General features: G+C 33.9%; 1 protein-coding gene across 1 annotated transcript in view; it reads left to right on the forward strand.

Annotated features, from left to right (window-relative positions):
- Positions 1–1011: 1011 nt before the first annotated feature.
- The window catches only part of LOC129220774 (fibroblast growth factor 16-like), a 33612-nt gene continuing 21165 nt past the window's right edge, over positions 1012–13458 (forward strand). Inside the window, exons 1-2 of the mRNA XM_054855202.1 lie at positions 1012–1245; positions 5714–5817. Coding sequence (XP_054711177.1) covers positions 1038–1245; positions 5714–5817 — 312 coding nt within the window. The 5' untranslated portion in view covers positions 1012–1037. The remainder of the gene's footprint in view (positions 1246–5713; positions 5818–13458) is intronic.

Raw genomic sequence — 13458 nt, forward strand, 5'->3', positions numbered from 1 at the left:
TTTATGCGAACCTGTTATTTAAATCTCTTTGAGTGTGCAAAACTGTAATATTTGAATTTAACCTGATAAAATAATTGTTTATTATGTATATGTTGGTAAAAACTAGTAAATTAAAAAAAATCTATGCATATGAAAGAGTAGAATTCACACATATTTCATTTAAGATTTCAAGAAACATAAACAAATAACTAAAGTTAATTAAATTAAAAAAACCTCTGTAAAGCGGACACCCCTCTCTTACGGACAAAAAAGTTTGTCCCGTTAGTGTCCGTAATAGAGGGGTTTCACTGTATTTAATTATTTACTTAAGCCCATAAAATAAAATTTCTTTATAAGAATAAAATTTATGCGGTTTCGTTCAGAGAATTTTAAAAATAAAAAAAAGCGAGAGAAATCTTGAATAAATGAAATCTATTGTATTTCAAAAGTTAAAATTAAGATAGGGAGAGCAAATTTAAGACCATGCAGGAGTTTTTCTTTTCATTGAAAATAACCAAGCAATAAAACTCATAAAGAAAGCAGCAATATATTCGGAAGATTAAAAATCAATACGAACATGCGAGACCGAGTAAACACTCGTCTAAATTGGAATTTTTGATTCTTTCTTAAATTTTGGGGACAAAAGAAGTCCCGCAATGCGGCACATGCTATTCCGAGAATTCAACAGTGTTTGCCATTTTGCAGTCTAAGTACGAATATACTTCAAAAGAAGTCATTTACAATCAAAATCACAAAATTAATGAAACAGGGAGTCAGTAACGGGTTCAAATAGTCTCATTCCCAAAAAATTTCTCTTCTATCACCCATACAATTTTTAAAATAAAAAGAAAGAAAGAAAAGAGCTCATGTCGCATTCCACGGCACATAAAACTGTCTGTCAAATAGGTAAAAGCAATCAGCAAAGAACCAAACATTTATCGCAAACAATTGCATCCACGCCTGCGCACGAGGCTCGGCCCCGCCCCCCTTCCCGTCGCTCATATCTCTGCTCTTCTCTTCTCCAGGATCCCGCTCTTCTCCCACATTCCCATCGCAAGATGGCTTCCGAGGACGGCAGGCAGCGACCGGCCCGGCCACCGAGCGAAGAACGCAGGGGCGCCGCCTACGCCCGGGCGGTAGAACCGGACAGCGGGGTGCCCGGGCATGTGGGCCCGGAGAAGCAGCTGCACAGCGCGACCGGCTACAACCTGGTCATCGACACCGAAGGGAAAATTTATGGCACTAGAGAGCCCTATAATAACGAAGGTAAATGGAACACAGACTAGAAATTTATTTTCTTGATACTTGACTGTTAACTCGCGGCACTGGATTCCCCCCCCCCCCCCTAGCGAAATGTAATACAATTTTCAATCAAAAGAAAAAAAAAAGTCATATTTCTTACAAGATCTTTAGTCTGCAGTGGCGGACATATAGCAGGGGTACCCCGCCCCAAATACCAAGAACCTCTCCCCCAACAGAAGAAAAAACACACCCCTAAAAATTGCAACGGCACAAACTGCGCCATGCCCCCCCCCCCCAGGTTTGCACTCCTGTATAGAGAGTTGGGAATGCACTTTCTGGGGGCCACTTAGAGATGAACATAACTTTGAATGAAAAATATCTTTCATGTGCCTTTTTGGATCCCCTTGTGTTGAATCTTTGATTTTTCCGAGCCAAGGCAAAAACTTGAGAAAACTACTGATTTGACCCACAATCCTTCAAGTTTTCATATGAAATTTCAAAGAAAAAATGCAGAACTATGTGGAAGTTGCTGCCCTCCCTTAGTAGTTGCCACTTGGTGAAGGGCCCCCACTTTGCTTCCTCTAGATCTAGCACTGAGGGCCTCTATGTCATGCCTCACCTGACATATGAGACACGGTAAAATAGCCACTAATAAAATCTCCATATTAAAAAACATTCGCTTTTCAAAAGCAACATTTGCTACATAGCTTAACATTCCTTTTAAAATTAAAGGGGCACTTTATTATAATTTCAACAGCATTCTAAGATGAAAGCAAACTATGAATGTAAATACAGTAAACTCCCGATTATCCGCGGAATTGGGTGGCGCAATTGCCGCGGATAAAAAAAATCGCGGATGAACCACAAAAAGACTCAAATGAGGGACAAATAAGGTTGAAAATTGTCCTTCCTAAAAAATTCTCTGCACTGATGCATAACACTTTTACAAAGAGTTAAAATATATATGGTAAAAATATTTTGTATTTTTTCACAACGGAACTTTCCGTCAATAACAAACAAGTGTATGCACAATGAAGAAAGCCCCCCCCTCCCCCCAAAAAATAAATAAATAACCAAATAAATAAAAACAGCCGAGTTTAAATTTACAATTTTTCCGAAAAAAAAACCATTGGTATTTATTTTTTGTTGCGAAAATACATGTTCCTGATTGTTAATTGACTCGCGGATAATCCACCCCGCGGATAATCCGCTCGCGGATAATCGGGAGTGTACTGTATATCATAAAAAATGAAAAACAATTTGAATTTTATTTTAGTTTGAAAATGCATCACAGTCAGGGGTGCAATCACGAGAAGGGAATGGGGGAGGGGGGGGAGGTTAAACTCAGCAGGAAAAAAGTTACAATGGGAAGAAGTAAAACTGTTGTACAACCAGTTGTACCCACTGGCGCAACAAGAATTTACCTGAGTTGTGAACCCAAGAATTCTGAGGGTGGGGGGTCATAACAATCCGGACATAAATAAATTACTATACTAGATTGGTAAAAAAAATGTTAAACCCAAAACCTTTGTGGGACAAAAGTTGATCCTAAAGCTCACCCCTTTTTTTGCTATAACCCTGACCACACCTGAATTTACTACTTGTCAGAGATTGTTATATACAGGATGTAACAGTACAGCGTTTACAGACTTTCAGGGCAGATAGAGTATACCTAGATGATGGGAAATCTCACAGCAATGTACGGTCGGAAACGCTTTCCTGATGCGATAGTGATGACACAAAGTACAAGAAAGACAAGACACAAATAAGAAGAAAAGCTATGTTTGTTATTTCTAATACAGCAAAAATGCTGGCTAAGTTATTGTCTGGTGTACACGATAGACGTCATTACGTAAACCAAAGCGTCAGAGGACGGTGCATGTAGAAATGCGGTTTTTCTTGCCGCACTCACTTCTACCTTTGATCTTCAATGCGCTGGAGAAGTGAGGCATGCATCACGGCCCAGGGTCATAAGTTCGAACACCTACTTTGATGACGATCCTTGGCTCCTTCATGTTCTTTTTTTGTTAGTTTTTTGCTGTACTAAGGATAACAAACATGGCTTTTCCTCTTATTTGTGTCCTGTCTTTCTTGTACTTTGTGTCGTCAATATCGCCTCAGGAAAGCGTTTCCTACCATGCATTGCTATGTGATTTCCCATCATCTAGGTGTTTCTATCTGCCCTGAAAGTCTGTAAATGATGTACTGTTACACAATATATAGTGATTATCTGCATTATTAAACTTTGCAATTCATCATACAATTTAATGAATGATTTTAGGTGCATTACACAGTTTGATTTACCAAAATAGTTAGATCTGAAACTCGGTACATTAGTTAAAGTTGTAAAAAAGACTTCACCCAGGGTCGGCAAGTTTTCGACAGCAGGTGCTTTTATCCGGTTTCAACCACAGTCTTTACCGTCATGTCAAAAACGAAAATTTATGTCCAAAACCTGTCAAACTATAATATTGGCTACAAAATTACTTAAATGAGTGACCCTTAGTTTTATAAATTTTGATTTCATAAACTAAAAGAAGTTGTTTTGATTTTTACAATGATGTGCTATAAAAAACCTCAAACATTTATTTTGTCTCAAAAAGTTCCTTGTCTATAGAATGAAAGGGCTATTATTTTTTAACATAAGTATTTTTAAATAGAATAATTAAAAAAATAATAAAACAGATATTTTTAGTCAACATTTACACATTATATTTAGTCCCATTCTAAATCTTTTTCCCCTCAATGCATGCAGTAACAAAATATCAGTTACGCCACAATCTGCTAGTAAGATAGTCTAGCAGATGAAATGACAGTTTTCTACTTGTCATTTCACAAAATCATTGAGAAGGAATAGATGGAGAGAGTGCAACCCTACTATCCTGATTCGGCAACAGTACCATGTGACTTGGGGAGCAATTTTGAGTTGATCGTAACCGCTGAAGTTCGCTTCATTAGCTGAAGCCATGCATGAAAACAACCTTTAACTGTAGAAGGGAAAAATTAGATTTACAGTAATAGTACAGTATTTTAGCATTGTAAACTGTGAGGAAAAAGCCACACCAGGAGGTCTAGTAACTTTTCCCTAGCATGTACGAATGTTTTTTACTTCTAAATAAAAAAAAATAACATTTATAGCATTCAACGAGTACATATTCCACAGTTGCCTATAATTTTTAAATTTTCGTACTTATTTTACCTATTAAAGTTATAAAACATTGTATATCTTGAGTGCAAATAACATTTTAGTTCCATAAAAACACTTTTTACTTAATTAGTAATTATTTTAACAGCTCTTAAGCATTTTGTGTACATTTGCTTTGTTGGCGAGAATCTTCTCGCCAAGCTCCTGTGAACAGCAGATGCGCAAGAATAAAGATTTGCTATTTTTATGCTTCAATTTAAATACTAGTATGCCTGCGTAGGAAATCATTTCAAAACATTGATTACAATACATATGAATCCATAAATTTTCAGTCAATAACAGAACACTTTAAACTATTTGTGCATGCCCGTCATTTCAAGGAATCAACATCAAAATACATGAAAAATGCAATTACACTATATTTTAAAATCCGGAAAGAAGTGGGGAGAGGGAGTTTGAATGATTGGCCTGTATTTGTATCCCTTATTTATTTATTTATTTATTATGCGGAAAGGAGTTGGAGCCAGAGTTGCTCTGATTTGTAGCCCCAATTTCATAATAAGCGCCGTCGCGTCGTCTGAAAAATATTTAATGCCAAAAGAGCGATTGCGTGCCAAAACGCAACAACTTCCCAGCCAAACAAGTCACCTGACCTGGGAAACATCGAGTCCCCAGCTTATTACACTGAGACATTTGCTATGGCTCCCTCCTTTAGTATTCCTTCTCAATGCACAAAATAAGTGGGCAACACTGGACAAAGCATACAGTGTGGGCTCTAAAACATAAATTAGGATTTTTTTTTCCCAATAGAGATTTAATTTTTTTGGTTCAAAGCTGCACCACTTTCCTTTTCTCCCCCCCCCCCAATATAAAAGTAAAGGAAAAAAAAAACCTTGGTTTGTTCTGAGTTTATATAACCTTATAACCTGTATATTAAAAATAGTAAAAAATCAAGACATAAAATGTTGCTTTAAATTTCTGACATTCGAGACTTTTATCTTATCTTTGACATTATAACTTCATTCGAAGACAGAATCTGAATTCATTGAAATACCGAGGGTGGGAAATTATTAACATTCAAATTGAATGCGAGATGCTCATTAAATAGTTTCAACTAATTATAAAAATCCTTTCTCTGTTTTCCAAAAAAATATTACTATTAGGAAATATTATTTTTAATTGTCAAAATCAAATTTCCAATTTGTTAGAACTTTTTCCCACCTTACTGTAACCACCAAAAATACACAACGAACCATGAACCTATTTTAAAATCCAGACTTTGAAACAACACTGAACATTTTTGTGCTTAATTAATAATTTTCAAATAACTGATTGCAATTATTATAGCTATAATGGTGGTCACATCAAGAGGCGATGGAGAAGTCAAAATAAAAGGAAAACATTCCAACTTCTACCTTGCTATGGATGAGAAGGGGAAAATATACCCTGAGGTAAGACAATTTCATTGCACTCTTAATGTTAACACTCAAACCTGCTTGTCTATCGAAATTCACAGGACAGCCGAAAAATTTGATACACAGGGACTAAAATACAAAGCGGGTTTCTGCAGAAATTTCTCATAAATTGTCCCTGTGGAAATACGTTAAGCTTGAAGGCAATTCTGCCCTTCAAAAGATTAAGAAAAAAAATTTGAGTTTTAGCCTTTTGTTAGGCCCAGATCCAAAGAACCTGCAAAAGAGGGGAAGGGGGCACACCACTACGGGGCCCACTCCCCTGAAAAACCAAAAAAAAAAAAAAACTTCAAAAAATAAAGCAATCTATACCTCAAATCTGAAAAATTGAAAATATTTTTGCAATGTTTTATTAAAATTTGAGGAAAAATATAAATTCAACACATATCCTCTCATACATAATAGACTTAGCTTATTCACTGATTGAATAACGCTCCCGACGTCACCAATAATTAAACTCGTGCCATGGCACGATAATATTTTTTGATAATGTTTGACATGCAGGGAAATGCTTTATTTTGATAAGGCTGAACCAGATCCAGTAACTTAACTTTTTATGGGTAAGACTGTAATTTTAGGAGAAAAAGTGGTCAACAATTAACACTATCTACTGGTGTTAGAGTTAAAATTTCAACTATCAAAATATCAGCAAACATGCAATTGCTTCGTTGAAATGTAGAAGCAATTTTTACCCCTCATACCTTGACGGGCGATTTTCTAGTTACTCTAGTTAGAACAGCGAATCTTAATTAACAGAAATAACTTATCAGGAGTTGTTGAAATGTGAGTTTCAAACAAGATTTTATAGTTGGAAAAAGAAATGGGCAGAAAGCATGAAGAATTATCTAAGTTTGAAACTCTATATTGTAATGAGTCATACCAGTGGTAAATATTTCAAGGATTAAAATCAAAATTTAACTTGATTAAAAGATTATAAAGCGCATATATTGTACCTCTACTTAAATAAAATTTTCTATATATCTGTGTCTGGGTTTTGGTGTGAGTGAAGTACATGCTGATAACTGCTATCACCTGGCAATTTACAGTTAGGAATAGAGATGAGAATGGTCGGAAAAATGTTGAAAATTTTCAAATTTCTAGCACAAAATGAAGCATTGCAGAAGAAATTGATAATACTTTCTGTTCAAATGTGAGAGGAAAACTCTGTAGAAATTCTACAGTTTTCTGTGAAATTTCTACAGAAACTGCATGTTTTCTGCAAATATCTTCCAACTCAAGGTAGAATTTTGCAAATTCTGCAGATTTCTTTAAATGAGATGAAAATAAAAAATTCTCGGAAATTACGATGATCCGGCAGAAGGTTCGCGAAAAATGTTGAATTCGATAAGCCATCTGCAGGAACAGAGAAATCTGCAGAATTTGTGCAAAATTCTATCTTGAGTTTGAAGATATTTGCAGAAAATTGGCAGTTTCTGCAGAAATTTCACAGTCTAAAGCAGAAAAGATTCCAAATTTTCTAGTGTTTTTGGTTCCCCTTTTCCTTTACTTTCCCAATTGATCTTCCTCTACTGCAATTTCCTTCATAAACGTATGTTTTGGAAACATGCCAACATTGAAACACATCCATCGCCAAAAATTGCATGTCTTGTTTGAGTTTTCAATCCTTTTGATTCCTGAAAATATTTCAATTGTTTAGAAAGTTTTTAAGTGTTTTATTATATGCTACCCTAACTCGACTCATTTTACTTATTTTTTTAGTAATTATTTATTAACAATAATTTGATTGTTCCTTCATGCCATGTAAAATTGACCAAAATAACATAGTTTGACACCAAGTTCGGATTTTTATAAAATTTCATAGCATAAAAAATATTTTAGGAGAATCTCAATCAGTTTAGTTTCACAGAATTGCATAAAATAGTAAAGTTTTAGAAACTGAAAAAAAAAAAAAAAAAAACCTCCTGTATGAAACGATTTTGATTTAGAGCACCCGATTTGTGGAAAAGGTCATGTTGGTCGCTTGTGTATACAATGCCTGAAGTACTTGCAGAACAATTTTGGTCAAATGATTTAAGTTGTAGAACATCAAGAATTCTGCTTTGGGGTAGGTCAATATTAATGGATTTAATTATTATGCCAATAAAGTAATCAATTCAGAAGCAATCATTGTTACAGCGATTCATTCATTATTTTTTTAAATACATTTTTTTTTGGTCCTTTTAGAGAAGTGAGTTTAATTTTTAGTTATTGTTATTGAACAGCTATGGTAAATTCTTTAGAACTGGCTTAGGGGCGATAACTTACTGCTAAAATGTTTGCTTAGTTATAATTCTTACAAAATTAAATTGTTTATTAATACTAATAAGATTTGTATAGAACTTTGGTTTGTTCGCAATAAAAGGTAAAATTATTTTAAATTAAATTTTCACACAAGCAAAATTTTCAAGTTTAAAATTTAAAGAGATGCATGGCTCCATTTTTTTACTGTCCCCGGTATTCTTTAAGTGTTTTTTGTGGATGAAAAATTAAATAACAGGTCAGTTTCAGCATTAAGTCCTTTGTGGTATTTATTTTTGTAGATAGGGTAACCCATTTAAATGTTAATCACATAGCTTTATAGCGTAAGATTTGTCTTATGAATTTCAGATAAAGTATCAGCTAAACATTTTTTTTATGCTTGTGAAAATTAAAAATCTGTTAAGGTCATCATCGCTTCCATACTCAAACTTGAAACCATCAGTTGTAAATAATTTAAGTGCCACAACACATTGAAAATTGAGAATATTCATCTTTTAAACTGTATCAGAATTATACAAGTGGCACAAAATTTAAATTTTTGTTAAAAAGATAGCACTTAGCACTAATGCTAAATTTTTTCCTGGAGGAAAGGATTTTTGGTAATACAGTGAAACTTCTCTGGAGTGACCACTCTCCGTTCCTCAAAAAAGTGGTCGTTAATAGAGGTTGGTCACTCTTAGAGATCATTTTCGAACATGCAAATATAGCACCAGTAGCTTTCATTTTTCTTCTTCCTGTAGTCTATTAATCAAGGACATTATGATAAGAATGAACAAAAAGAAACTTTTTTTTCCAATATTAAATATACTTCTTACATGATTTTTCCATTTGAAAACTATTTATTAAATTTAAATATTTTATGTGAAGAGAATCGCCTGCTTCCGAATCTTAGTTTTTTCTAAAACAACTTTAGTTTCTAGTTTAGCTTTCAGCGAAAAAAATAAATTACTAATGTCCTAATTATTAGTGCAAGATAATGTCCTAATTATTAGTGCAAGATAAGATATCTATTTCTGTCAGAGTTTGTTGTTCTGACAGCTTTGGTCGCACAGTATCCCTCAACTCAGCATTTTCACTTCATCTTCCTCATCGGAATCCGATTGATTGCCTGAAAGGCAAAAAATGAGAACGCAGTTTTTCAACATTTTAACTGCTATGTATAATGATGAAATACAAAATGCAACTTCAATGAAACTAATTCTTGAGCTTTTCAAATGTGCTAAAAGTAGATTTTGACCACTTAATAAGCTTCGTTCTAATCCCCCTCTCCTGTAAGCAACCAAAAAATTTCAAGAAACATTCTTTTAGAGAACTTCTATTCTTATCAGCCTCCCTCAATGACAGGGGCGCACACTTGACTTGCCTCAAGATGTGCATGTGCTACCTTAGCTTTCAAAGGGTCCAAAAAATAACGCCCTCCTTTTTGCGACATTTTGAGGTTCAAAACAGAGAGGGCAACAAAGGAACATATTTAAGTCAACAAGAGAATAGATTTACATCCCTTATTCTGGTTTCTTTCCACTTTAGTTAAAAAGTGAAATCTGATCTGTGTGCAAACTAAATGTTCTATTGCTTTTCTTTTGTTGTTTCTCGGGGTTTCTCTAACAAAAACTCCTATATTTGTTGATGCTGAGGTTCACCATTGGCCGGTCCTTGTGAGAGGTTTCAGTGGTCTTTCTCAGAGGTATTTTAACAATAGGTATATCCGGTGAAAAATCGGTGCCCCAGAAAAGTGGTCGTTAATGGAGGTGGTCGTTATATAGAGGTGGTTGTTCATAGAAGTTTCACTGTAACAGGCATGCAATATACACATATTAAAATAATAGAATTCTAAATTTTAGGTTCTTATGCTGATCTAAGCTGGAGATTGTATGTTGACAGCAAATTTGTTTTTAATTCACAATTCATTTTGATGTTTTCTCTGTTATTAATTTGGAAAATACTGATTAATAGCTTCACTCAAACATTTCCAATGCTCAGTCGTTTTTAATTAAATGCCTCTACTTTTTCAACCCATTCCTTTTCTAGTTTTTTTATTGTTGGAAAAGAATCTAGGTCACTCAAAAGCGTACAAAATTTCAATTTTCTTTCCCTGAAGTTTCCTTTCAGGGGGAACAAATTCACTATTTTTTCAAAAATATCACTAAAAATAGGCAATTTCAGCCAGCCAATCATAGTCACAAAAGTTAACTTAACAACTTGAAATGTATCAAAAAAAAAAAAAGGTTTGTTTTTATCCAGTTGCCAAAAAAAAGAATAAAAGTGCTTTTAAAAATAAATAAACAATAAAATGTTAACTTTAAGAAATAATTTTCATTATCAAAGAAAAAAAAAGTCTGCTAAGTTAGGGAGTCAGAGTCGGGAGTCTAAAATTTTTAATTCAAGGACTGGGGTGTCAGAACGGTCACTTTCCGCAACTCTACGAAAGTTTGTGGAGTCGGACTCATTTTAAGAAAAAGAAGTCGGAGTCGAAGACTTTAAAGTTCCAAGAGTCGGAATCAGTCATTTTCTCTCAGTGTCTAAATTTTTGCCAAAGCTGCGGAGCTAGAGTCAGAGTCAAACTAAGTTACGGGTACTTTAGTTGGAGTCGACGGCTCTAAAATTGTAGGATTTGGAGTCGGGAGTTGGTCTTTAAGAGCTATTTCCAATAAAATTTGTTTGAATCAAATCCACCCTTAAGTTGGGAATCTTTACATTCAGTATAAATGGAATGGTTTACAATAATTTTAAACAGTTATTTTATTGTTATCCATTAACAGCAAAATTTAGGAATTTAGCCATAAACAAGAACAAAAGATTGATAATGAGTTATTATTTTTTTGCATGGTTCTCACTTCAAAATAGAAATCAAAATCAAGCACTTTAAAGCATCTTACTTTTTTTTTCCAACTAGAGTGGTGTTGTAGCATTCTTGGTAAACCATAAGATTTTCATACTTTATGTACTTTCGGGATTTATACTTAGTTCCTAGAGATCTCAGCAACAAATAGGCAAATACAAAAAATTTAACTTTAAATATGAAATGAAAAATTTGGACTAGAGTAAATGAATATCAAGAGCAAAAAGGCAAAATTTAAGCCTAAGTCAGGGTTCCTAGTTTTAAACAAACACTGAGAATAATCTGCGGTGGTTTTGAGGAGCATTTTGCGATTTTGCAGAATAATTTAACCTCAAGAATAAAAATTATCAAAAAATTAAAACCATTTACTTAAGACTGAATAATGTAAAAAGATTTTAAGTTAGGTAAGTTTTGAATAATTATTAAAAATAATAAGGGACCAGAGAAAGACAAATACATATGTCAGTGAAAATCTTGACAGGAAAGGGATGCATCATTACTTGAAAATACTTGGCTTATGAACTTAGAGAGAAATGTAAAGCTGAACTAACTGAGGAAATAAACAGAGAAAATGGAAACAAGCATCAAAGCTTTTTCAAAGTATTAAATAAATATTTATTTTGAAGAAAACAAAATAAATTCAAAACGTTAAACAAGAAGGGCAGTTTTTCTTAGTTTTTCATTCAAATTTTAAGTTTCGGTAAAAGAAATAAACCAGAGAGAGAGATCAATGAGGAAAAGAAAAAAACACACACGTTTTTTTCATTCTTTAAGAGCTTACTTCAGTAGCAAAAAAAGCATGTCATCAAAATAATTTTTGTTCAAAATTAAGCACTTTAAAGGTCTCTTTGTAACAGATCACTGAAATAAAGCCTTTTAAAAGACCTGTGGGAGTCCTGTTTTGGTACTGAACGCTCAAACACCTATGAACTTTTTAGTTTATCTCCTGTCCTAGTTGCTCCATAATATTAAAAAAAAAGTAAGTCAAAGAAATTCTGAAAGGAAGCCTGTGGCGGGCCTGCGTCCAGGAGTCCCCATAGCACCTACAGCCTTGAAGATTTGTACAAAATTACTTCAAAACCCAGTGGATTGCACCAGGGGTTATGTTTTTTAAATTTCAAATTAGTTTTTTTGTAATTAATTTTTTAAGCTCAAATTTCGAGTAAATTGCCTATTATAGTTGTGAAAATTACGTGCACATATTAATATTATATAACGTTGGAAAGGATGGAATTTTCCAGTTTTCTTTTTGACACCACTGGAAAGAGCAACTTTTTTTACTCCTAGATATAACTCGACTTATACTCAAAAAAACTGAGCTTCTATCTCCGAAGGAAAAAAAAAAGCTACAAGCCCTTTTAATCAAGTTCAAAAAATCTCATCTTCATTCAAATTATTGATGTTTTATTTGGCTTTGCCATAATTTTATGTCCTTTAGATACGTATGTATTTCCTTCCTTGTTCACAAATTTTAAGGGTTTTGATTTCAACAGAAAATTTTAGGCTCAACTCAATTCAAGCCTCGAGCTAAAGAGCAAAAGACATTACTATAGACCACGAATATGAAAGAGACTTTTTAAACGTACAAAACTGCAGTTTTGCAATGCTCAGAAGCCTCTTAGCCCTTATGGCTCTGCAAGTTGGTACAAGTTATTTTAAAACCCGGGGAAGGGGTGCTTTTTGTTACAAGGGAAAGGAACTCATAATCATAATGCACTTTTAATCTGTTTCTTTCTAATTAACGATTTAAATCTTTGTGAATCAAATAAGATTGCAATGCAATCTTCGAGTGGTTGGTGAACAGCAGTGAGCAGGACGCGGAGCTCCCTAGTATTTAAAAAATGAGTTGATATAGTGAAAATAATAAGATACACCTTGGTTCTAGCAAACAATAAGAATTCTTTTTCAATGTTATGCTCATTAAACAAATTTTGCGCTTCATGATATGGAAAAATATTGTTTGAATAAATACCTTTAAAAAATTAAAGGGCTATTCATGCTTCGATTTTTAAAAATGAACCTTAAAATATTCCCATTATTCCCCGCAAACTCTTCATTACAGAAAGAAAAAATCCTTTAAAATTCCCTATTATGATAACATTGGCATACCTACCATGGGTGACACCTGGGGCGGTAATTATGTGGTGTCACCCACCCTCCTCCTCCACCCACATACAAACGAAAAAAAAAAAAGGTTTTAATATTCATGAAATTTGTACAATTTTTAAACTAGACAATGTGTTTTAAAAAAATTGAAAAGGGCTAATTGTGCTAAGGACAAATAAAAACTATGAACGCTTTCTGTGCATACTGACAAAGACGCAGATGTGCAGGTCATTGAAAGGTCGAAAAGGTCTGCATGAAATTCATGGCCCCTTAATTATTTCTAACGTATCTCGCACACAGGGAAAGATAATGGGGTTCGGGTTTTAGGTATAAAAGGAAGTCACTACTAGGTCTAAGTAGAGAATATAAACCTAACTCTAAGTAAAGTATTCATTCCATGATGTGGGGTGGGAGAG

This window comes from Uloborus diversus, chromosome 4 (genome assembly GCF_026930045.1).
Source record: "Uloborus diversus isolate 005 chromosome 4, Udiv.v.3.1, whole genome shotgun sequence".
Lineage (NCBI taxonomy): Eukaryota > Metazoa > Arthropoda > Arachnida > Araneae > Uloboridae > Uloborus > Uloborus diversus.